Source organism: Sardina pilchardus, chromosome 6 (genome assembly GCF_963854185.1).
Source record: "Sardina pilchardus chromosome 6, fSarPil1.1, whole genome shotgun sequence".
Lineage (NCBI taxonomy): Eukaryota > Metazoa > Chordata > Actinopteri > Clupeiformes > Clupeidae > Sardina > Sardina pilchardus.
The window spans coordinates 35,760,993-35,787,392 of record NC_084999.1 but is presented as its reverse complement, the minus strand read 5'-3'; the positions used below and the strand labels follow the sequence as shown (position 1 = coordinate 35,787,392).

General features: G+C 36.6%; 1 protein-coding gene across 3 annotated transcripts; it reads left to right on the top strand.

Moving 5' to 3' along the window:
* etv1 (ETS variant transcription factor 1) lies at nt 1-25,229 on the top strand. Of its 3 annotated transcripts, none has more exons than XM_062537869.1 (14): nt 1-91; nt 463-594; nt 941-1,019; nt 1,198-1,245; nt 1,654-1,881; nt 4,396-4,443; nt 7,645-7,774; nt 8,741-8,920; nt 9,296-9,543; nt 21,293-21,361; nt 22,121-22,189; nt 23,788-23,957; nt 24,269-24,370; nt 24,469-25,229. In XM_062537869.1, exons 5-14 carry the CDS (start codon nt 1,821-1,823, stop codon nt 24,688-24,690), a joined length of 1,299 nt encoding a protein of 432 aa, XP_062393853.1. In that variant the 5' UTR covers nt 1-91; nt 463-594; nt 941-1,019; nt 1,198-1,245; nt 1,654-1,820; the 3' UTR covers nt 24,691-25,229. The 3 variants fall into 3 exon arrangements, with proteins under 3 accessions (XP_062393853.1, XP_062393852.1, XP_062393854.1); XM_062537868.1 differs by having other exon boundaries at nt 1,650-1,881; XM_062537870.1 differs by having other exon boundaries at nt 74-91; nt 473-594; nt 1,650-1,881.
* The last annotated feature ends 1,171 nt before the right edge of the window (nt 25,230-26,400 follow it).

The following is a 26,400-nucleotide window of genomic DNA, read 5'->3' as shown; positions in this document are numbered from 1 at the left end:
AAGAGGATGAAGCACTAAACGAGCGCGTAATCTATGCACAGGTTATCATGTTTGAAGTTATTCAGGTGAAGCTCACTTGAATATAGCCTTGGTAAGTTAACACTTTCACTTGCACCATACACGATTTATTTACAGCTTTAACTCGGTGGCTATGATGAAATTAACAGTTAAGTGTCGCGTCCCCCTAAGTTAAGCTACTTCAGAAGCTGATCTGTGGTATTCAGAACTGTCTCAGGGTAAGCAGTATACTAATCTAATATAGTTGTAAACCAAGGACACGTCAACCCCGTATTCTCTCCGGCGATAGATGCGGGCTTGTTGCGCCTTTTAACGTGCTCAATCGGATTTTAATAGACCTAAATAGCCTAAATATACCTATACACAGGTATACATTACCCGTAGCCTTAACGTATAGGCTATTGAATCATTTGTAATAGTTAATGCACGTGTTTATTCCTCAAGGCGAATACAGCTTCTGATCGGTGGGGCGGATGGGACAACACCGCTAATGAAGAGGCTACATCTAAACAGTTAGATGGGACAAAGAACATGGATGGATTTTACGACCAAAAAGTACCTCTCAATAAACCACATGTGAGTCAGATGAAGTTCATTAGCTACAATGATAATATTAGTGATTCTATGATAATGAGTATGATGAACTGTGGTGTGACCAAGTGGGTAGACTATATGAAGGTTAAATGTGTATGATTATTGATTTATTTTCAAATTACATAACAACCTACTGTGAAACATGATAGCCAAATGCCTTCCATAGTTTTGGCCTGTTGACTGTGTTAGCTCCTGTCCTGATTTCTTTTTCCTTCGGAAAAGTAACACAGGCTTAGAGTAATTTCTGCCTGTTCACTCCCAGCAGTAGCCAACATCATTTTTTCTTCTGTATCCCTATGCCCCACCCCCCACTACTTTGAATCCACAGGGGAAGACTTCTGGTGAGAAACCAGTCAATGACAGAAAGCAAAAACACATTCAATCTAACCTGGCATTTGGCACAGAGGGTAAGCTTGGAATTAGGATGGACCAGAGGAAGTTCAATTTACAAGTTGATGTGCACTATACTTAGATGCTTTGATTTCGTTCTCATAGCAGCCTCCGTTCTGATTAAAATGTTCATCTCATAGCTTCAACAATGAGGTCCAAAGTCAAATGTACCACATGTTTTTATTTTTGTTCCAGATCTCTTTCAGGACCTCTATCAGTTACCGGAGACCTGGCTCTGTTCAGGTAGGTGTCTTGGGTGAAATGAAAGTGAAGAGGCTATACAGGGGTGGTGTTTTAGATGTTAGGTTTGTGTCTTTGTGTAGGATGAGCCTCAAGTTACCTTAATGTTTCAGCCAATTGTTTGGCATAGGCACCTTGTGTGTCATGCATGCATTATAGAACTTTCCAAGCTTCAACCTGGGAAGGGGGCAACTGAGAAGACTACCCAGAATGTCATTACATATTACTCTCTTATCAAGCAGCACGCTTAAATTCCCTCTTAGATTTCTGCAAACACTGTATCTCAGTCAACCTGACTACATCCTTGTACTTTTTCTAATCTTTCACCTTTTTTCTTCTTCTGTTTCTCTGTGTATCTCTGCCTCTCCTGTCTTATTCTTTCTTATTTTCTCTTTTTTCACTGTAAGTCAGTTTAAAGGTCTCTCCAGTGCTGAAGATTTATTGTTTCCATTACCCGCTGTTTTGGATAAGTTGGATTGGTTTTATAGTCCACCATTTTGCCATCACTGTGGACTTTTTTCTTCATTTATTTATTTTCTAATGGCAAGATTGGCTGATTTTTGGGTAATTCGAACAAGATGCTTCAGGACATAAGCGCCAGCGTCTTCTTTCCTACCAGCTTGCAGCGCAGACCCGTAGGTTAGTGAATGCTCATTCCCATTGTAAGTTTAATTCCACTCATCTTTAAAAACTATCATAATGTGTAAGATATGTTTCTACCTGTTCATTATCTTATGTGAACAAACTCATGATAATATATTAGTTGCAATGAAAAAGGCAAAAAAGCAGTTGGTGTCTTTCTATGGAAGTTTGGCATATTGCAAAGCATTTGTGTACGTTTTATGAATGTACGTTTAAAGTTAAGTTAATCAACATATTGATAATAGAGCTTTAGAATTTATTAAACATCGCATTTTCAAAAAGGAGCAGTGGTTGCTAATCTGTCAGCATTGCAAGTGCATGATCCAAAAGGAACACTAGTTGCTGATCAGTCATTAAATAAATATTTCTTCGCTGTGTTATGATACACGTATGTTATGTTTAAAATAATTAATAGCGGTTCCAAATACCACAACTCCAATTTGTGATATTTCATTACATTTTAGATGTATGACATGTTAAGTATTTTAAGCAAAAATACATGCATTGATAGAATTAAATTATTTTATACCTATTTTTGTAATACGTCAATGCAGTGTTACTGGGTTTTTAGTAATATTAGTGGCCTAACTTAATGTGATGATAATGATTAAAGCATGCTTAAAACAATACTTATGTTAGGGAATGACCATATCCAAATGTTAGGGTGAAATATTCTATCAAAAATACATATTTTGGAGCTTGTATTTTATCTGTTTAATTAATTATTGTTAACAGTTAATTATTGCATTTTAACTTGTATACAATGTTTAAAATAATTTAGAAATTGTAGGTATTTTGTTTACTGTAATATATTTTGTAATACCATTTATTGTGTTCTGAAAAAAAAAAAAAATACCAACAGATGAATGAGGGACAATCACCATTCCAATAACTTATTTCCTTTTTCATGAACTTAGAATACTTTCAATTTGGTTTAAATATATATTTAAAGTGAAATGTGTGCTCCTCAAAAATATTTCGGGTGGACATTTTTCATGCTCTGTTTCAGCTGTACATTGTAAAGCCTTATATCACCAGGGGGCATCTTAAAGAATAAGACATCTTTTAAATATTTTAGTTTCTCTGGAGGGAAGAAGTGTCTCTATGTAGATATTCCTGAAAGAAATATAATCCTGCCGAGCTCATATCACTGAGATGAACATCTCAACTGTGTAATTTTAAAAGATGACTTCCTGTCTATTAAAATAAAGGAAAGAGCTACATTTCTGCACCCATGTATAAGATTGATTGGGTCTAGTAATTGGAAATAAGAGATCATTATGGGAGACAGATTGTTCTTCAGATAGCATGATAGTGGTGGATAGGTCTCCAGTCTTGGGTTTGAAATTACAAGAAGTGAAAAATAGTTTAAAAAGAATAAATGGATGATTTAATGTCCCACAGTGGTAGGCTTTTGTTCTCATCTGGTGTTTTAGATGTGATTTAGCATGACCCATATTGTTCTTAAATTGATTGACTCAGACATTACATTTGTAATTGACAAGGGGGAAACAGTTTATAGCCTAATCATGTCATATTTTGAAAACCAATGCCTTAGACAAGCAAATTTGTTTAAAAAAAAAAAAAAAAGTTTTCAGTCATCCCACCTATGCTTATAGTAAGATAATGCAGTAATGGCTGTAGACTAACAGTAGCCCATACCAGGATCCCAACAGTTTTCTTTTCACTCTGTTCCTCCCTTTTTTATGAATGGCGGCAACGTTCTTGGCCTGGCATTCTCATTCACATGTTGACACACATCTCCCTCTACCTAGCCTGGTAGGAGCTCTCTCTGTCCTGTCGAACCACATTTTCACTCGCATGCTTTTCAGCTCAACATTCACAGAAACCAATTCCAGTCGTGTTTCCTTATTACATTCTTTTTCCTTTTTGGTTGCCTTTTTACTCTTTTGAATGAGAGATGGTCTGAATCAAGCCCATTCACAAATGTCTTGGGAACATATGACAAGAAATATAAATATTGTTTTTGAAGATTCATGACCAGTGTTTAGACATGAAACTGATTGTAGTCTTCCATGATGGAACTCTCTTAAAGATCGTTTTCATTTGTAAAATTGAACTTAAAGGCACATTGCAAATGTATGTGTATAAAAATGTGATGTCAACAAACATACAGGTGAGGCCTCGGTCAAAGCTTCAGAACCTCAATAGAGATTAGTAACAAATGCTAAGCAAATGTTCTTTTTTAAAAAAGCAAATGTTTCACACTTTTGTTCTGAAATTATGGACAGGATTGGCCTCTTGACTATTTTGCATTTGTGAGTTTGTGGTCTGATTAATGCTGATTTTAAAGCTGGGTGTGCTTAAACTTATTTAACCTTTAAATGGTTAGTCACAGAAACAGTTCCACATAACAGTTTGTTCTATTCATAGTGAGCTTTTCGTCCACATATGGTGTATTTACAGAAGCCTGCCTTTTGAAACATTTCATACTTGACATTTCACCCTTATTCAAACATTACTTTTATCCTCTCATTTTTCCCGATCAAGCTCTGGAGAATGATGAACAGTTTGTTCCAGACTTTCATAGTGAGAACTGTGAGTATAATCAGACTTTTTATTAGACTTAATTATGCAAATGAGTCTAAATAATTTACATGGTGACTGACCACAATACAAAGAGATATACAGAGAATTTTTATTATCACTAAAACTGACCTGGCATTACAGCTCCCTCTGGAGGTTAATTTCCTTGGTAAAACACGGTCCTGATGCCAAACTCTCATATGCATGATCCGGGATGATGTATCCTGTAGCTCCTGTAGAGTAGAGGGTAAAGAGAAAAGGGTAGAGAAATGTATTCAAAATTGTGGGAGCACACCTGCAGTGAAAATTTATGTTATGTAAATCTGTCTTAGATAACTCTGGATAAAAACATCATCTTAACAAGTAAATGTTCGTAATTTAAAAATCTTTATGTAAGCTGTTATCTTGAAAGCTTTAAAATATAATATATAATGACACACGCTGTAATGCGAGTCCACTGCAATTTCGGTAGAATTATGCCAGTTTCATACTTCTACAGTTGTCGAAAACTGTAGTATTGAATGCCTCTTAATAGGCAAGTTAAGGTCATATTTCAGCTTATATTTTACCATTTATTTGCACGTTTAATGTTGAAGTTGGCTATTTTTGTGTTAAAACATACAGTACATGCTTGTCCAAGCATGCTGTCTTCTTAAAATGGACATAGGAAGCGCAGTTGGCATAGTTGTAGGCGGCAAAATGGTAGTGCCAGCGTCGGAAGTGGCAAGGACCATGAATGGCATGGCAGGGTGCGATACAAGCTTATGTTTTAAAAATTAGCCGAGAGGGGGCATGTTGCACACCTCATCAAAACAGGGTCCGGCTTGTCCATTTCTGGAACAGCATCCCATCTCTGCTCTCTTTCACATGCATAATGTGTTACTTTCTGCAATTGTTTGTATTATCTGATTACCCTCCATCAGGACTTTAATATCTTCAAGATATATATTGAAGATACACATGTACATTCTTGAAGATGCATATCAAAATGATGAAACTGCTATGACTGATGTTCCATAATATATCTGCGCTGTGCTATTATTATATTATTATTATTATATCAATCATGTACTTATTAGCTAGTTAGCTAGAACCATGCTATTTTGCCTGTTTTTGCCTGGTGCTTTGTGCCTGTTTTTAGAATAGACACATTATGGTTCCAGAGAACAAGTGTTTACCACTGTTGAGATACACACATAATTGTGCGAGTCATTTTACGGTTGCTGCACATCCTGAGTGCAGCACAGAATAATGAATCAATTTTGCAGTAAGACAGAAACATTAAAGAAATAAGTAGTTTCTTAGCATTTTATTCACTGTTCATGGTAATGTACTGTCATTTCCATGCTGGTGTTTGAAATACATTGCTGTTGCATGTATGGCAATGTTAGCATGTATGCACAGGTGGGGCAGTCAAGAGCAGATGGACACGGTCAAGGGAAGTTAGGCTTCAGAGTGGGCAGCCTCAGCACTCCCATATGGGCAAGTCATGTTACAAGCAGGGCTGAGATGTTATACAGTCACAATCAATTTTAGGTACAGCCAGTGCCATGTTTTTTTGTTATCATCATTTCTACCAAACACTAGTACATTTGAAGGGATGTGTCTATTTGTATTTGAACAATCACAGAAGAGTATTTTAGGTAATTTAAAATGTCAGCTATTATTGATTCGTATTCATCTCACTCTGTATTCTTTGATACTTCCTACACACACTGATAGTGTATTATTCCTGTCATCAACAGCGAAACTATAGTTTTAATATTTTTACGCACTACTCACAATCAACCACGCACAATTGCATTATGCAATATCTACTATTCGTTTTGCCACATTAATATGATCTACCTCACAATTTCCAGTGTCACAAGAATATTAGACTTACACAGTATAATAACATTTTACATTACATGGAATACAATGCAACAGCCAGTGGAGGAACATGAAATGCACAATGTCAATACAGTGTCTATCCTATAAACAGCCTTATTTTCATTAGACGTAAATCCAATATGAACTGAATGTTGAATTTGTACAGGATGTAATGAGTATTTTTTGAAAAAAAAAAAAACATTATCCATGGTTCTTGCATATTTGGAAGTTAATTCATTAAATAAAATATTGACAAACAAATAACCAAAACCCTTGGTAAATTCAGGGGCATTGTGCAAGAAATGGTATTAAACAAGACTCTTCTCCCTACCCTTTTTTTACACTATTAACGTTGTCTGCAGAGAGCCTCTGCATAGATGTGTAATGATTTTCTATCATTGAGTGATTAAGTTGTGTCCAAAGGCTTTACTATATGCTTTTCAAAACTGCTCAATGGTTTGGTCCCAAATGAAAATGTACACTAACTGTTATCCATAAACAGACCATAGGTTGTTGTAAGACCACAGTTTCCCTTTAAATTGGGCATATTCAAATACTTGTCATTACAGTACATATTAATTTAGAGGCTATTGTAAAACTTAAAAGATTCACATTAAAAATCTGGTTGGAACATGGGCAGCATACTGTACCTCGGTAAACTTAAGGTCAGGTATACCTTTGCAATAGGGTTGTCTGAAAATCTGTTTGCTCTTTGCGTATTGTTTGTTTTACTTAAACAAAATAAGCTGACCCATTTTGTTTTAAATATACGGAGACCGATTCAATTCTTATTATTTTTAAATCAGTTATTGTAGTAGTTTACGTTCCATTTCACTCCATCACTTCACTCCATCCATCACAAAGGCTCATCAGAATTATGTGTATACAGGGTAAAAGTTCAGCATAGGGTGGCAAAGTAGACCTAAAACATTTGTAGATAGGAACAAAAAACTCTTTGGAAGAACATTGCACTCAGGGAAGGAATTGGCATGCTGCACATTTAGAATATAATTTTCTATGATGGGCTCCAGAATCATTTGCACTTTCCATATAACATCAATTCTACATCACCCACAATTTAATCTTTTATTTGGATAGTACAGTGTAGAGAGACGGGAAACAAGTGGGAGGGAGATTTGGGGTATGATCAGGAAATGACTGCATGTGGGACTCAAACTCTGTTTCGGTGGGCTCATGAAACTGTGCATGGGGAGATACTGCTACTTGTGCTACAATAATACTACATCAAAACATGTGTATTTCCTGTACATGTATGGAAGACCTGCAAAATGTTCAATTCAATTTTCTGTAGTTTCATTTTGCTGTCTTTTGCTTTTACAGTGTCATTCCACCACCTGCATCTGAAAATTAAAACAGAGCCACATAGCCCCTGTGCAAAACTCAGTACATCCTGCAGCCACGAGCCATCGTACAAGCTGCATTATGGGGAGAAGTGCCTGTATAATATCAGGTGGGTATCTTAATGTAATACAATTCATACTTTCTCTTTTACAGAAGTGCTTCCTTTTAGATGTAAGAGACACAAGTATATATATATTTAAGAAGAATTGTGAAAACTATTAAGAAAAATGGATCACTTTGAATATGGGTGAATAGAATCAATTTCAATACGACTTTATGAATATGGCGAACACAAGCCCATCACCATATTATTGATTTTTTCAGTTATAGTGACAGTATGCTCATAATGTTTTGATATTTCTAGTCTTATGTTTATGTGACTCGTTTGTCTAACTATAGCATTTCTTTAAAAAATAATAATAATAAAAAAGAAACAACAGAGAAACTACTGTAAGCTCTGCATCTAATAATCTATCAGCAGAAGAGTTAGATAGCCTCCTAAACACAACTGCGGCTGCTAATGCACACTTCATTTTCATTGATTAGATTCACTGTCCTCCCTGTGCTCTTCCATACTTTCTCTGTGCTCATTCCACAGTAATCTTGATTTCTTTTTGGAAGTTCCATTTGGACATTATTAAATACTGTGTGAATGTGTTCTAGTAATTAGTTTTTTTTTTTTTTTGTTAAGTTAAAATTACAACCTTTTAGCATTGCCAAATGGAGGCTATGTTTGTTTGAATGCACAGACATCTGCACAAGAATTCAGACTCCACTCCAGTGAGGAACGATACTGGGATACATTTGGATGAGAAAGAAATTAAACTACTAATTGAATATAGCAGATATCCCCTTATATTACTATTAATATTTATTAAGATTTAACAATGTCTTTGTGGCAAATGTTGATACTTTTTTGCTTCGATGGGGTATGCAAAAAGATAAATCCAAAAATGTAAAAAAGTAACAGAGATATAGTATCTGCTGAGGTTAATTTGATTTGTCTGTTATCTTATTGTAATGTTCCAAGCAGTATGTTAGTGAAAAAATATGATGTTTATCTTTGTGTCCACAGTGCCTGTGAGCAAAAGCATATTGCAGGCATGAAGGCGACTAATCCGGTGCCTCCACCCAGCAGCACTCCAGTGTCCCCCCATCATGCATCCCCCATAACATCCAACCCTAAGCCAGACAGGACCTTCCCTCACGTAGCTACTGCGCAAGCTACTGACAGCACATATACCATGGAACACAGGTCTGTGTAAAATGTCTAAAATGTTTAGGTTTCAAAGTCAACTCTCTGATAGCTGTTTTTATAAAGTTGTATGGTGAATATACCTCAATAACATCAGATAACATCACTTTTGTTTATTTAACATCATTTTTGTTAGCATGTTTAGGTAACACTTAAAAGTTGATTTTGTACTTCTGACAATAAAGAATGTAAATGAGATTGAACAAGATACATGGATATGTTTCTAGTTTATTCTTACATCTCTGCAAACATGCATAATAATGTAACTGAAGAAGACTCACTTGTGCAATACTTTTCACATATGCATGCTCTGTATAGAATCAAATACAGGAGTTTAGGCCTCTCTTCACTAGTATGTCTCTGTGTCCACTATAGGTTCCGACGTCAGCTTTCAGAACCATGCCACTCCTTTCCTTCACCGCAAAGTCTGCCTCGTGATGGGCGCCCTATGTGTCATCGGCAGCTATCTGAACCCAGTCTCCTGTTTGCCCCCCAGGGCTTCAAGCAGGAGTACCACGATTCCTTGTTTGAACATCCCATCATGGCAGGTGCCCCTCTTCCCCAGATGTTTCATCCTTCTATGATCATAAAACAAGAGCCACAAGATTTCACTTATGACTCAGGTACTATATACTTTTACTCAACCCAACCAAGACTGCTCAACTATGGTCAAACCATCAGTCGTTGTGTACTTATCACTCCATTGTATTTGACCATGCTAATGATCATATACTATTCTCACCTAATATTTTGTTACCCGCAATTGTATTTAGTAACTAGAAAAGCACTCAGAGAGCGCAAACCTGTGCCAAGCAAAAACATAACCGCCTCCTGGACCCAGACTGTGATACGGATCACTCCCAAAAATGAATAATTTCTCCCTTCGTCATTTCAGACCTTCTCTGAAAATTTCATAAAAATCCATCCATAACTTTTTGAGTTATCTTACGAATGCGAACAAACAAAAAAAATAAATAAAAAATTGCCATTTGAAAAAAAGTAGTTTTTGTGTAATCTAACCATACTCTTAACTTTTCTTATAACACCTCTAGCCCATTATGACACTTTAATATTCAAGTCCATTGTAAAGTAATTAAATACATTTTTTGCATGTGTATGTACTGTAAGTTTCCATTTTGAGAAGCAATTCATATTGTGGGCCAAGTGTAAATCAATATTTGGGCACTTTATGAAAAGGTGAATTGAGTCAATAGTCCACCATGTTTTTAAATGGAAAGGCTTCAAGTGATGATAAGTTTAAGAAATTGAATCTTGAGTAAAAATTAAGTTGGACAGTTGCCAGCTGAAATTCCAACAGTGAAGATTGTATTATCCCCGTGTGCCTATACTCCATAGTGGATACCTTTGGAATCAAGAGGTGCACAAGAAATGTTAGACATAGATTATAGTGCATTTTATTACAGTTTTTTTCAGTCGCTAACAAGCGTTTGTCCAAACTCTGAACACAATTAGCACAGCATCTTTCTATTGTGGCCATACCATTCAGACATTTCATGTCGTTTTCACACAATATGCCGTCAGTGAACACATTTCCACAGTGTTTACATTTTCTTAACAGACAAGCCATATAACATTTTGGATCGTTTTTCTATTATTTACGAATGTTAACACACAACATCCCACAATAGCAAACGCAATATTCCAAACCTTACATACACTATAAAAACTTCTGTTTCTGCAATGGTTCAAAATCAATATATACTGTATCCGCTGATAATAAACAAACAATTGAATAAATGACACACAGCTGATTTCTGTTGGGTAAACGGGGCCAACCACAGCTAATTCCAGTCTGGCTTAGACTCACTCACTTTGAGGAGGAGTGAAGTTTTTGGAAACAGAAACAGAACAATACAAACAATGTAACGTCTGAACGAGGACAAGTAAAAGCAAGGGGTCCAGGGAGAACAGCAGGCCCAGTGAGAGATGCAGTGAGAGGTGCAGGAGCACTGAGAGGAGCAGGTGAAGATATTACAGTTTTTTTCAATCACTACCAAGCGCTTACCCATACTTCAGATACTTTTTCTAAAATCTTAACACAGACTCACACCTACAAAAGACAATTGACCAAATTAATAATTTTCTTCTCAAAAACACATTTTGTTAATACTGTATACACTAACTTTTCATTTCTCTGCACACACTAACTTTACCAAAACACTGGAAATCCTAATCAAACTTAGAATATTTTGTCAAAGAATAAAACTTGTTTTCACTTCACAATGTACATGCAGTCAATCAAAGTACACCAGGTTTCAAAATACTGGCTATTGTTGACATTACAAAAACTTAATAGACTTTTGTGTTTCAGTTTTACAGGTATTTGCATGCAAAACATGCAATCCACCATTTTTACTCTAATTCTTTTGATTGGGAACTGTATGTTCACATGTAATGTTCACGTTCAAAAGCCTGGATAAAAAGGGGAGTGAGGGAACTAAAAAAACACAATATTACTGTGTGTAATCTCTGCACCTGCTCCACTCAATGCTCCTGCACTTCTCACTGCACCTCTCACTGCATCTCTCACTGGGCCTGCTCTTCTCCCTGGGTCCCTTACTTTTACTCATCCAGACATTACAGTGTTTGCCTTTTTTGTTTCTGTTTCCAAAACATCACTCCTCAAAGTTCTCCTTTTACTGTATAATGTCAATGTAATATAAAAAATAACCCCTGCAACTCAGTCTAAGCCAGACTGGAATTAGCTGTTGACCAATTGACCCACTTTACCCAACATAAATCAGTTGTGTGTCATTTATTCAATTGTTTGTTTATTAGCAGCTGAGATATATATTTTTTGAACTGATATCATTGCAGAAGCAGAGGATTTTATACCGTATCTAAGGTTTTGAATATTGTTTTAACTATTTTGGGATGTTGTGTGTTAAAGGTAAACTATGCAGCGTTTTTTCAGTTAATCAATTCGTTCCATACTGTTATATATGATTAAAGCAACACCATGTAAGTTTTGCTTTTGGGGTCCCCCTACAGTTGGGAAACGGTCATTTCTTCTACTAATGTCGTAAAATCTGTCACGGTTACACCAGAAGCAAGTTAGTACAGTATAGGCTAGACTTGAGACTGCACATTAAATATTAAATTATGTGGTACTATGATACCAGTTATGTGATACATTTGTAAAACTAGGCTTTCAGCTCAGGTCTGTGCACGTTTCAGTATTGGGATAATGTTGGTAATTGTTGGTCTTATTAGAATTACTTATTAGAAAAAAAAACGATTACGATATTTATGAGCAATAGCGTGGCCTAATCTAGGGTGGTCATTTTTAGTGTCTTTATAACATAAAAAAAAAAATCGATGGTCACCAGATATTGTATACTATGGTATTCACGTCCATAGTGGCATATATTTGCACGCCCAAAATGTTTTGAGAGGCAGAGCTCTTATAATATGATGACAGAATCTTACAAGTGATAACTTTGTTTTTCAAGATAATTGTTTGGTCAGTAGCCTATACGTGGTAGATTTACACGTTGCGCTATAACTAGCATAATCAGTGCAGTTTGATTGGCAGCATGATGACACTAGATGACAGAGCTAGGATACACGTGCTTTTGTTGACAAGCCGAATTCTGCAGGAGGAGTTCTCACCTCTTGGGCAAACTCGGACTGCCTGCGTTGCGTGTGAAATGTATATTCCAGGTAGCCTAGCCTATAGCATACATTTCAGCATATTATCATATGAATATAATTTCATGGGTTTTATTTTTTTCAAACGCCAAAAGATCACGTAGCTCATGTTTATAAGGCATCTAGCTACTGTCTATTCAACGCTTGCACGGAATTTGAGGAAGTGGTGGGGGAAGTGTATGCTGTAAAGCAGTCGAATTTTGTAGTTCTTTTTGTGCGCGGGTTCACACCTGAAAAACTACATGGTGTTGCTTTAAATGAGTCATTACCGGTCGAACAATGTTTTTGTCGGCCGCCCTAGTGGTCTGGAGCGTAGAACCACGCTTGCAACTTCAGGAGCCCTCGGGCACGAACCCATGCTCTACTCCAGGAAGCATGTAAAGTCTCATGAAAAGACACGGCAGACTTACCCATTGAGGAGTTTTGTAAAATATACACGCTAAAGCTGTAGGGGAATCTCTGCAGAGAAATATGCAAGCATAAAACGAGTGAAAACGGGGAAAAAAAAGTGAAAACGAAACCGGCGATGAAATCTCCAATCCTGCATAGTTTTCCTTTAACATTCGTGAATAAAAGAAAAACTATTCATCATTTTGTTGAGAGGTATAGCTTGTCTGTTAAGAAAATGTAAGCATTGTAAAAATGTATTCACTGACTGCATACTGTGTGAAAACGACATGAAATGTGTGAATGGTATGTATGGCCACAAAAGACCGATGCGGTGCTAACTGTGCTTAGAGTTTTGAAAATATGTCAACTGAATGGACAAACGCTTGTTAGCGATTGAAAAAAACTGTAGACAGTCATTTTGTGCTTTTGATATTTTGTTCACTGTAGGCAATGCTGTAAAACTTTTTCTGTTATATAGCCTACTGTAAACAGTAGCCTATTTATACTGCACCTCCTGTAGTGAACATAAAAAAACTGGAATGTGAACATTACATGTGGACATACAGTTCCCAACCAAGAAATTTAGTGTAAAAATGCTGGATTGCATGTTTTGCATGCACTACTTGTAAAACTGAAACATACAAGTCTAGGCAGTTTTTGTAATGTCAACAGTAGCCAGTATTTTGAAACCTCCAGTAGTGTACTCTGATTGACTGCATGTATCTTGTGAAGTGAAAACAAGCTTCATTCTTTGACAGAAAAATTTCATTTTGAGTCAGATTTCCAGTGCTTTGGTAAAGTTAGTGTGTGCAGGGAAATGACGAGTTAGTTTATATGTACAAAATGTGGTGTAACAACATGGAATGTGTTTTTGAGAGGAAAATTATCCATTTGGCCAATTGTGTTTTGTAGGTGTGAGTCTGTGTTAAGAGTTCAGACAAAGTATCTGAAGTATGGGTAAGCGCTTGTTAGCGATTGAAAAAAACTGTAGTAGTGTTTTGAACTTTGGTCATATGATTTGATTTGTTGAATAGGTTTAATGAACTACTAAAAGCACAATTCATAAATGCATCTTACTGGCTTCTGTCTTCCTCTCCCAACCACTTATCATGGGACTCTCAATATCTTTTCCTGGAATGACTCATAGGGTAGTGATATGATGGTGAAATTAAGACTTGGAAAATGTTGATGGTAAATTTTGGCGCAGTGCAAATTAGCACATTTAAATTTGTATCAGCTGAACGATGTGGAGATAAATAGGTCTGATTCTTTTACTTGTTGTAAATGTAAATTATTGCTATTATATTTTTTATTAGGGATTAGCCTTCTTTTGATATTAGGCTGTTTGATATAACATAATGTATTGAGTTATTTTACAGACTTCCTTTTGACATTCCTTTTGGATTATAACAGATTCTCTACCAAAACGTTTTACCCTTTAGTGTAACACCTGCCCTGTTGCATAAATGTCATGTTTAACCTCATTACAATGGCAATCATAAAGACCGGTAGAGAGGGTATTTGAAATAATGAGATAGTAAAGAATGGTGTGATTATCTCCATATTGTTTTATGAATAGGGCCTATACTGCACAAAATCCAAACCTTAACTTGTGTAGCTGTCTTGAATTCAGCATATTAATCTATTTTATTTCATGATTTATTTACTCATTGAGACTAAACTACTGTATATGAGATTATTTGTCTTATTTCAAGAAATTCCATAAAAAAAAAAAAAACAATACAATACAATAATTTGCCTATGCAATTTTTGGGGAAAGTGACTGAAAGTTAGATTATTTACATTCTTATTATGGGACATTTTTGTCTAGAAACAAGCTGTTGCTCATAACAGGCAGTAACGAACTGGGTTCAAAAAATGGCCCTGGCATTTTCCAACAACACATAGCCCTATGTAAACTCACCCTTAAAGGTTATGACACTTTTTCACACAATTTTATTTTTGGAAAGGCCTTTTCTTTTTCTTTTTTGCAATGTAGAACATGTTGTTAACATGTTGGTGCTCCCCATTCTCAGCTAACTTTCTATCTCTGCTATTCCTATTATAAAAGACAACGTTCAGAGTTACAGAAATGAAAACTGTTCAGTTTCGGTCCATGAAAAACCTGCTTTACCTCTTTATAGTCCTTTGGTTTGGCCTCTGTCAACTGCAATCAACTCAGGATATCGTCAGCCTTATCACCCATTGTGTAAATGACAGAATTCACCTGGTATTCACCTTCTTTTTCTATCAAACATGAAGCCATTCTGAAGCATTTCAATCTTTTTATCCATGTGGACCACGAGCTTAGTTCGAAGTCGAACACGCTTTCAACTCACACTTTCTCTTGCTCTACAGGTCACCCGTTTTCACTCTCCACACCAAAAAACTTCTCCAACACGTTATCTGTGACTCTAGACTGTCGTGAGTTTTGAGCTGACACTATGTAGGCCTATTGTTCCTCTAACTATTTGTTTAAGGACACAACGATCAGGATGCAAGTAGACAACTTTTATTATTAGCCTACTTCTTCATTTTAACCTAAACTATTCAGAGCGGCTCTACGTGGCCATATTATGCCATTACACTGCCACGCAAAAAAAGAATAAACACTTCCTGGATCTGGACGGTGATTTAAGTGTTTCTTCCTTGACCTTCCCTGAAAAGTTTTTTTAAATCCATCTATAACTTTTTGAGTTATCTTGCTAACAAACAGACAAACAAACGGACAAACATACATACAAACAAACCCTGATGAAAACATAACCTCCTTGGCGGAGGTACAGTAAATCGTTTTGTATCTACTTAGAGTTAGGATAGTATGAAGGAAAATAAAAACCTAGCAATTTTATGTAGGCTAAATGTATTATTATGTACCCAGTTCTTAATTAACATTATATCCTAGGAAATCAAGGTTGATATCTAAGTAAGTCAGTACTATTTCTTTATAAAGCACATTTCCAAAAGTTCACACTGACCAAAGTGCTGTATATAGTGTAAAAAGGTAAAGAAATCAAATCAAATAAATAATAATAAGTAAAAAATAACAATACTGAATACACATAAACAGCAAAGGCCCGGTCACCTTTTTGTTTTAATCGGGAGTGGTGGATGTTTAGAAGACCCTGATTGCAAGATCTCAGGGACCTAGTGGGGGATTAGGAGGTCTGAAATGTAAGATGGGGTCTGGCCATGCGTTGAGGGCTTTGATCACCATCTGTAAGTGGATCCTTTGATGCTCTGGCAGCCAGTGAAGGGATGCACGGACAGGTTAGCATTCTTGCTGCTGCATTCTGGGCCATTTGGAGGCATTGTATGAGGGACTGGGGGAGACCAAGGTAGAGGGAGTTACAGTAATCCAGCTGCCAAGAGATAGGCCTTTGTGCACAATCATTTCTCTCTCTTACTGTCAACTCACTGACATCTTGAAATCATTGTTCTCATGCTTTGGAGGAAAGGAATATTTGTGTTTTTCAGGTGTGCTGTCCCAAGTCCTTACTGCGATGTTACACAGGATAGGCAGGTAGCATAAATAAGGATTCCAGACACTCGGTATAAGAAACCAAACATGCCTTTTAAGCAGTACTCACACTGTATGCTCATAAACAACTTGAGTTGTCATGGGGCATTTTCATTCAATAATATTCATAACTCAGAAAAACACACAACTACCATACATTAATGCATTATACTTACAAATGTACGTATTTGTAGCCAAACTGAACTAAATACATTTACTATTCAGTTATAGTATTCAGATATCTCCTCTGTAGTCTTTTTTTGCCACTTCTTCCACCTCTAATTCTTTCTGACAATTTTCATTTTGCTTATGCAGTCAGTCAGCTATCCATCCAGACCATGTCGTAGACCAATACAACTTGCAAAATCCTTGTTTGAATACATTCCGGCATTGTCACTATTTTCTCGCCATTTAGCCTATGCATTTTTTCTTAATTGATTATCAGTAAAACTTTCACCTACTAAACATGCAATGTATTAGCATGCAATATAGTACTCCTTACTTATTTGAGATCTTAGTAAATCAGGTCCAGTAAGTGCATTTTGTGCAAACTGCACTAATGTACTGTATTTCCTGCAAAAGTGTGTAACTTGCTCAAAATGCTGAGTTTATGTCTCAAAGGCAATAATCAAGTGCCATAAGAATGAGTCCTTATCCCATTGTTTACAAACAAGATAGTCAGGGCCAGATGTACTTTTTAACGTTTTGCGCCCATTTCAGGCGTAACGTGCGCGTATAAACATGGGGAGGATATGTACAAACAAGCTGCAATGAGGGAAACGCTCAGACTGCCTGCCGTGGGAGCTGAAAATGGCTATTTCCGTGTCATGCATATTAATTCCTGGGCGGATCAGGTGAAAATGGGTGTGACGCGCAAGTACAGGGGAGGAGAGGTGCTAATAGCGATTGATTAAGTATTCCGTATGAAAACAGCGCACGTCTATTTTGCGCTGAAAAACTTCCGCCTTCTGAAAGCAGGTGTAATCCAGATTGCGGTTAAATGCGTCTATTAGAAAAACTTTTAGATACAGCTGAATCAATATTCAGAGCATCCGTTTTCTTCATTGTACTATGTCAAAAGCAACCTTAACTTTTGTTTGCCTCTCTAAAATCGTATTTTCTCTTTCACGACATAGCCTACACTTCCCAATCTGTTAGACTAGGAATTAAGTCATATCCCAAGTCTACGTGCAGTAAATAGTTCAAGTATTTTTTAAGTGGATTTGAAGAACTACTAGGCTCGTTGACATCTCTTTGAATCGTGTATGACCGCTAAACTTTGATTATTTTTATTGCTGCAATATTCAACTGCTCTCGTTGTTCAGCTCTGCATGCGCAATTGGCGTGATACAGGGGGCGGGAACGGGCGGCTCTGAACGCAATTAACGTAATGTAGTGACAGCTTAGTAAATACTACACAATATAGCAAAGCACAGCGTTCGCACTCTGCGCATACAAAAACTCACTATTTGCGCCGTCTTAGTACATCTGGCCCACAATGCTTTGTCATTTTGTCAATAAAACAGTTTACTCAGTAATTATTTCCAATGCGAACACTTTTTCTCAGTCACTGCATTCAGTCAGTCAGTCAGTCAATGCAGCTCTCAAAACAGTTTGTACAAACTGCAGTAGTTAGCCTGCAAATACACATAACTTGCATTGTAGCCCCCTCTGGTCCTTGGCCTATTCCTATTTCTCAACCTTGCAGGGCTTATTGCTTTTATGGAACAGTTACTATACTTGCAAGGTTCACAAGATAAGCATACAGTAGGCTACATGTTATTGAGATTGAATGGTCATTATTCCTCCAAGCAATGTAGGTCTTCAGTGACAATGGTTGTTAAGCAACATGCAGACATTTTGTATGCCATCTCAGGTTCTCGCTTAGACCATTGCAAAATATGCTTTGCCAGTATATTTCAACAAATCTGAACCTGTTGATTGGATTTTTAAGAATGTCTGTTTGTTTGACATAGAAAAAAAAACAGTTTAATCGTAGGATCCTGTCTCCAGATTAGGTAAGCATTTTCTGTGTTAAAAGTCAGATGGCCTTTTACTGAAAGATGACTTCATTGATAAAATTAAGGCTTGTTATTGGACAAGGGGTCTGTTTATTGTTTTGGCTCTGTTAGATCTTAATTTCCTGTAAGCCAGGCTTTGTTTGGTCCTTCTGAAGAGTTGGAAGCTAATTGTCTCCCATGGGTCAAGGCCAGCAGCCCAGTGCTGATTAATAAATCTACTCTCGGCTTGTGTTTATTCATAACACTGAAATTTCACAGAAGTGGTCACTCCTAGTGATTCAGTGATTCTAATCCAGTTCTTTCCTCACAAATGTAGTCAGATCAACATTTTGTGTTGTGATGAATGTCCAGAAACACTGGCAATAGTCAGTAATTTTACTGCTGGATACAACACCTTCCCTCACAAGCAGATTAGAATGGCAAGTTGTACATTTCCTACACATGCATACATAGGAAGATTGAGGGAAAAGTGGACATTTTTGTGTGAAAACATGGGAGGATAAGAACTGACAGTGATAGGTTAGGTATTCTGAAATAAGTATCAAAACTACAAATTAAAATGTTTGCCTTGTAAAAGGAAGTTGAATCCAGACTGATTACATTTGTCAATAGGAGAAACTTCTAAAGGAATCAGTAGTCAATTTATATCATGTTAAAACTTTTTTTTTTTTTGCTTTTCACATCATCCACTTCTCTCTGCAGATGCCGGCTAGACTCTTTAAATGTGTTTGTTGCAGCTTCTCAAGTATCTCTATCGCTAAAGTTTGGATTCCTTTTTAATGTTGATTAATTTCAACTGTGCTTGTGATTGAATGGTGCCTTTCACTTGTGGGCATCACACATTATGAGTAGAGCAAAGCGCTGACTATAAGATGAGCTTCAGGTTTTGAAATAGAACATAAAATGCTCATTGTGATTTCTGTGGACTAACCATGTGCCTGTTCGCACTGTGTTTGTACATTTTAGTATATCTGGTCCCAGTTCCTTACAAAAAACACACTGAACACCTCTTGTATCTTGTGATCCACAAGTGGGATAACCCAACCGTATGTCATAGTCCATGGAGTATCCATGAAGTATCCATTTTGTAGCAAGCTGAACAAAGTCCAAATCATCTGACATCTTCTTCAGGGGTGGATTCTGGTTGGTGGATTCTCCTTGATGGAAAACTTTGGATCTCAGCAGGAACTCAAATTCAAGATTATATCAAGTCGCTTAGCAAAGCTAATTGATGCAAGCAAGATTCAAGACTTATATAAGATAGTACAATTGTTGGATCAACTACGAAGGTTAGCTTTTTGCTAACATGGTATGATGCATTGTTTAACTAACCTGCATCTAACTTACGATTGTGTCCCAGTACTTTGTAAGTCTGGACCATGATTGTTTTCCAATTTCAATAGTCTGGACTAAGGTGGTTAATGACTTATACACATGGACACCTGCAAATAATAGAAACCTAATTTTAAAATCAAAATGTAAAAAAATGTGCACCTTGTATTATTATCTGCATGTGTGGGACTTTGACTTACATGCAGATAATGCTTACATGGCTGCAAATCGACTTTCAAATTATGTAATTTCTATAACATTTTAACCTATGGGTGTATGGTGGTTAGAAGTATAACATATCAACCAGAAACCTACATCCATTTATAGGTTAGTGTGAATGTGTGTGTGTGTGTGTGTGTGTGTGTGTGTGTGTGTGTACACACATGTGTGTGATCATAGACAGACGGACAGACAGACAGGGAACAGACACTTATTGTCCATTTTTTCATAAGCATGGTTGCCTGGTGGGAAAAAAAAACTGTGGAAGGCTGCAGATCCGGGGCTTGAGGCTGCAGTACCGCTTATCAGGCCCTTTAGCATTTGAGGGTAAAAGAGCACTGGTGTTATCATTTTGTCACGCCCGTGGCCATCCTCAAAATGCAATGTTGAAATGCTACTGACTGATAGAAAACATAGCATCTAGTTAAGAGCTTGCTGTCATATACTTATTTTGTACAATTACAACCACAATAAAACAAAAAAAAAACCCAGAAAGCTGTCTCTGTAACCTTACAATAGGACTTGGAAGTCATTAAAGGTGAAGAACACGTTTGTTTTCCCTCTTTCTGATTGCTTTCTTGATGGCGTTACCTGAATGTGTCTTTGCTGACTTGGTTGATTTGGTCTCTCCAGCCTTTGTTCACAGGAAATGATAGCATGGCTAGGGCTGATTAGATTACCACTAATATTTCTGACATGTTCATTATGGCGAATAACCATGGAAACAACCCTGTTAATGAGAAGAGCACTATCATTTTACTCACTTAGAAAACTGCTCATTGTATCCTGTGGCATGGAGATCCCCATTCAAAATCATATGTTGTCTTTGTAAACAGTGGTCTTATCAAGGAATATAGTGTCAAATAGGGCTCTTATTGAGTATTGTGCAATATGATGTTTACATTTCTTGGAATCCTGACAGCATGATCGTTTCCCAAGCAGGGTAAACAATAAAAGGAAAACCTGTTACTTCAAATTAATCTTTTGAAAAATGAGGGTTAATTACTGAAATGTTAATGTACAGTATGATCTCCAGGTTACTGTATTGTGTAAAATATCAGTGTTGGGATTATCAATGTGTTGGCATGCCATCTCTTTTTAAGTCTAATTGTATCATGCTTGCAGAGAAAACAAAACAGGCCTTATGACAGGTGGCAACTGTCAAATATCCTTGACTTATTTTTTTGGTTAATTCACTCTTTGTTCTGATTTCTACAGAAGTGCCCAGCTGTCATTCTGTATGTCTGAGACACGAGGGGTATCTGCCTTACCCTAACAGGACTGAAGGTAATTGGAAACTCAATTTTACAAATGTAACATATTAGTTAGTAAGTGAAGTGATCGTCTCCACCACCGAAGAGTTATCACACAAAACGTTACATGACCCTGGCCACTTGAGAGAAGAAACTGTAAAACCCAAATAAACTCAGAGTGTTTCATAAGAAGCATGTTATTGTTTTCATTAAAAAAGGGAAAACAAATTTGAACCCTGCTTTGAAAACAAATATGAACCCTGCTAAAAAAATCAGAGTAATTAAGCTATCGTTATAAGTTATCGTGCCGTTTGTGTCTCATATGACCCTGTGCAGAATTCATGCCACCGTTCAGCTGGGAATTATTCATATACCTTTATGTTTAAGTTGTTGTTTCATGAGTAAAATAAATTGATGCACTCACTCAATCTATTTTCTGTACAAATTAAGCCTTTTTACCTGGATACCTGATGATTTTGTGTGTTTTATTTTCCACAATTAGTTAGTCCAGTACCATTCCATTTTATGTTAATTTATCCAAAATATCCATCTCACATTCCTTTTTCAATACTATTAATATGTGTGTTGGGTGTGTTAAATCACATATTCTCAATTTGCACAGTTGCACCACACACACACACACACACACATACACACACACAGGGAGAGAGAGGGAGTGTGAGAGAGAGAGAGACAGAGACACACACACACACACACACACACACACACACACACTCTTTAGGGATTTGTTTATCTCAAAGCAGATATTTCCTCAATACTCTGTTTCTCACAGGTTGCATGTTCGATAAAGTGACACGACACTTCTATGACGATACATGCGTGGTGCCAGAAAAAACAGAGGGTGAGTTTTTAATATGTTCATGCTTATTGATATTTACAGTATCTTTCTTTTTGTCATTTCAGAATCATCCATAAATGCACACTTGGCAGCAATGCACAAAAATAATACTGATTTAAAGTATGATATAGAGTGCAGATTGAGTACAAAACAAGCTGTTGATGGTTTTGACTGATGTTTAAGGTGTTTAAAAAGCTGACATTGTATCCAAAAAGAATACAGTGCCTATAAAACATATTAACCCCCTGGATGTATACCCATTTTATTGATGAATAAAATATATTATTTGATAAATGAAATCATGGTCAATATCATTTGGCTTTTTTGTTTTGTTTTGTTTTTTACAAGAATTAGAAAAAACGGTAACACTTTACTTGACGGGTTCATTCATAACACATTCATAACAGCTGTCATGAACTGCATATGAAGCATTCATGACTGATTCATGAAACATGACTCAACATTCATACCAACACTTTCATGAATGTGGAAGACAAAAGACATATCTCTCCCCAGCCAACTGCCTTGGTGGCCTCCACCAGTCTGTTCCTTGCACGGTCACTCAGTTTGTGGGGATGGCCTCTTCTAGGCAGATTACACATTTGACGATGGATTTGATGGACTTTATATATATATATATATATATATATATATATATATATATATAGGTGTGTGTGTGTGTGTGTGTGTGTGTGTACATAGTCATATTTTATTTGCTGTATATAGCACATTTAAAAGCAACAGCATTACACCAAACTGCTTTACATAACATAAATAAATAATAACAATTAAAGTATAACAATAATCAATAATAATAATAATAATAATACAATATTAATTGACAAAAAAAAGAAAAACGGACTAGTGTAAAATATATAAAAAGAGTTTGATTCCAAAACGCTATATATCCATTTTAAAAAAATATTAAAAGGTCATGTTATTTAATTGTGTATTTCAATTAATATCAATAAAAATGCAGTTGTTTTGTTTTGATTGAGTAAAGATAAATCAACTAAACATACACTGTAATTACTTGCAAAACAAAATGTAAAAAAATATTTATGAAAATGTATTAAAATGGTGGATATAGCGTTTTGGAACCAAACTCTGACTGTTACATTTTAATAAGCTTTTTTCAGAGTTGCTTAGAGTGTGTATCTAAGACAGCGGCAAAATAAACGAAAATGATAGTAGCAGTGGTATAAGCGGGATAATCAACTCCGCGCCGTGCGTTTCTAGGAAAATAATGCACTTATCGAAGTGTAAAGTCCCCTCCGCCTGCGGCGTCGGGTCCTTATTACCACTTCGAACGTGCATTATTTTCCTAGAAACGCACGGCGCGTCATTGATTATCCCTTACATATACATTCACTGCACTCAGGCAATTTGTATTTCACTAATTGTGAAAAAAGGGCAAATCAAATTTACTGAGATTCCATCTACAAAAGCAATGAAAGAATACATATCTACCTTTTATATAAGCACTGTACATTACAATTAAATTGTAAGTGATAGTTTGAAAACGAAGAAACTGAAGTTTCTAGGATATTTTTATATGAAGGACAAACATTTAGTTTTGTGAAACTGCTATTGATCCCCAGGTGATATCAAGCAGGAGGTAGGGCTGTATCGTGAAGGACCCACCTACCAGCGCCGTGGCTCTCTACAACTTTGGCAATTTCTGGTGGCTCTGTTGGATGATCCGTCAAATTCACACTTTATTGCCTGGACTGGGCGTGGTATGGAATTCAAGCTCATAGAGCCAGAAGAGGTAAGAGTTGGAGAAAATGAGTTGTCACACTTTCAACAGACACTTCTTTTTGATATGTGTTTGGATGTCAAAGGACATACTATGTTATCTTGCACATATGTATATGTTATCAATATCATGCACATATTACATACATTTTCTCTGATGTCCATAGTGTTTCTCTGATCAAGTGTCTTATTTCCATACAAACACTAATTTAATCCTCTGGTCTAGTCAGGAAACAAGGCTGTTGAGAATAGTTTGTTAAATTATATGATTAGTAATGGACAAATTGATTCACATCTAATTTGATGTACATGTGCCTTTCGAAGGTTGCCCGACGATGGGGGATTCAGAAAAATCGCCCTGCAATGAATTATGACAAACTCAGTCGTTCATTACGTTATTACTATGAAAAAGGGATCATGCAAAAGGTTGGAGATTGTCTCAATTCTCTGTTCTGTTTCACATACTTGTGAATTTAAGAATATACACAAGAACTGTTCTTCTCTGTCTTGTTCCATGGTAACAGGTGGCTGGGGAGAGATATGTCTACAAGTTTGTGTGTGACCCAGAAGCACTATTCTCCATGGCATTCCCAGACAATCAACGGCCTGTCTTGAAAACAGACGTGGAACGCCAGATCAATGAGGAAGACACTGTGCCACTGTCACACTTTGATGAGAGCATGGCATATATGCAGGAAGGAACATATTGCAGCTCACGTCCCTACAACGAAGGCTATGTCTACTGATGCCTGTTGACCACAAACATTTATTTTCTGCTATGATGACTAAGACCATTTGAGAGACAAAAGAGCATTCACAAATTCTTTCTACTGTCTCCGTCTCTCTCTATGTCTGCCCTGGTGCTGTACCCTCATCCCTTCTACAATGACAACCAGGACTCAGCAAGCACTTTAGAAACAGTGACTGTGAGGGTGTAACTCACTCATAGAGCAAACTGTTCACTCAATCTTTCTGTCTGTGTGGAATTAAAATGTTACTGAGAAAGACAGCGGTTACAGCATGCCACATATGCCACATCACCAGAAAAAAAAAAAAAACATCCCCGAGAAAAGCATTCACACAAATGTATTTCACTGTTTCCAGTGTTTTCTCTACTGATTTTCTTAGTTGTATCATAATATGTGTAATATACAATGATTTGTCATGCGCTGCTGTGATCCAAGTTGCATTCATCTTTATGTGAAATGAGTTCAAATCAATTGTGGTAAACTGAATGCGACAGTTTCATAATATAATTCCACAAATAAAACTACTGAAAAATCAACTGTTTTTCTTTTTATATGAAAAAAAAAACAAATTATTTGACAGTGTTACAAAGGTTGTCTTTGTTAAGTCAGTATGGTCACAGAAGTAGTTTAATAATCCCCCCGGACTTATTCAATAGTAATATGAATTATTAGCTCGTACAATGCTCCTGATCAAGGGCAATGTAAATACACAAAGTAATGTTTAATGTCCACATTATCCTTTTCAATTTCTTTCTATTCATAGAGCACTAGTAACAGTATAGATATCCATTTTCAAGGAGCCCGAAGCCTAAGCCCCTAAAGCTAGCACATAGGCAATGTGATCCAGAGAAAAATCCATGTTACCAGGAAGAATCCTTGAGAATCCAGCTAAAAAAAAGGAGACCCATCTGCCTGATGCCAACTTGTATAAAGAGAAAAGGGGGGTATTAATTAACCGTGTTGGCGTCCAAGTGACAGTGGGAGTTAATGTTGGTCGTACTGCAGACTGTTCATTTATCCACTGTCAACTTAGCAACAATAACAACAATCTTCTGCCATGACGTGGGAATGTGAGCCACAAGATTTCCATTTTTAGAAGGGAGAGGGGGATTTATCTACACCGAATCAGAGTAAGCTCAATTTATGTCTCTTTAACTCTTTCAGGATTGTCTAGAGGTATGCAAACTCATCAAGGATGTAAAAGGTTTCTACCCCAATAGTTAATCAAATAAAACAAAGCACAACATGCATGACATAGAATAACACAAAAAGAAGCACAGCTTATGTTTTATTACAGGAAAAGGCCATACTTATTTATTTTTTTGGTCTCTATGGGAGTTTCAAAAGCATTTAGGCAAAAAATTGATTTAACAACTACAAGCTATACAGTAGTGCATTGAGCATGGGATCCCCCCCCCCCCCCCCCCCCTACTTAACTATATAACAACGTAAAATTGGCCCTTTACCCCAAATGTGTACACAAATTCTCATAAATTGTTGTTCCAAAACAAATCTAAAGGCAAATTATTACCCTTGATCAGGGTGAAAAGTACTGTATATGTATCTATTAATTTGTCAATGTACTGTATGTGTCCACTCACATTTTTGAATAATTAGAGTGCATGAAAATGCACTCTACTGTTATCCGATTTATTAGAGTGCATGCAAATGCACTCTACTGTTATCCGACATCTTCTTATCGATATT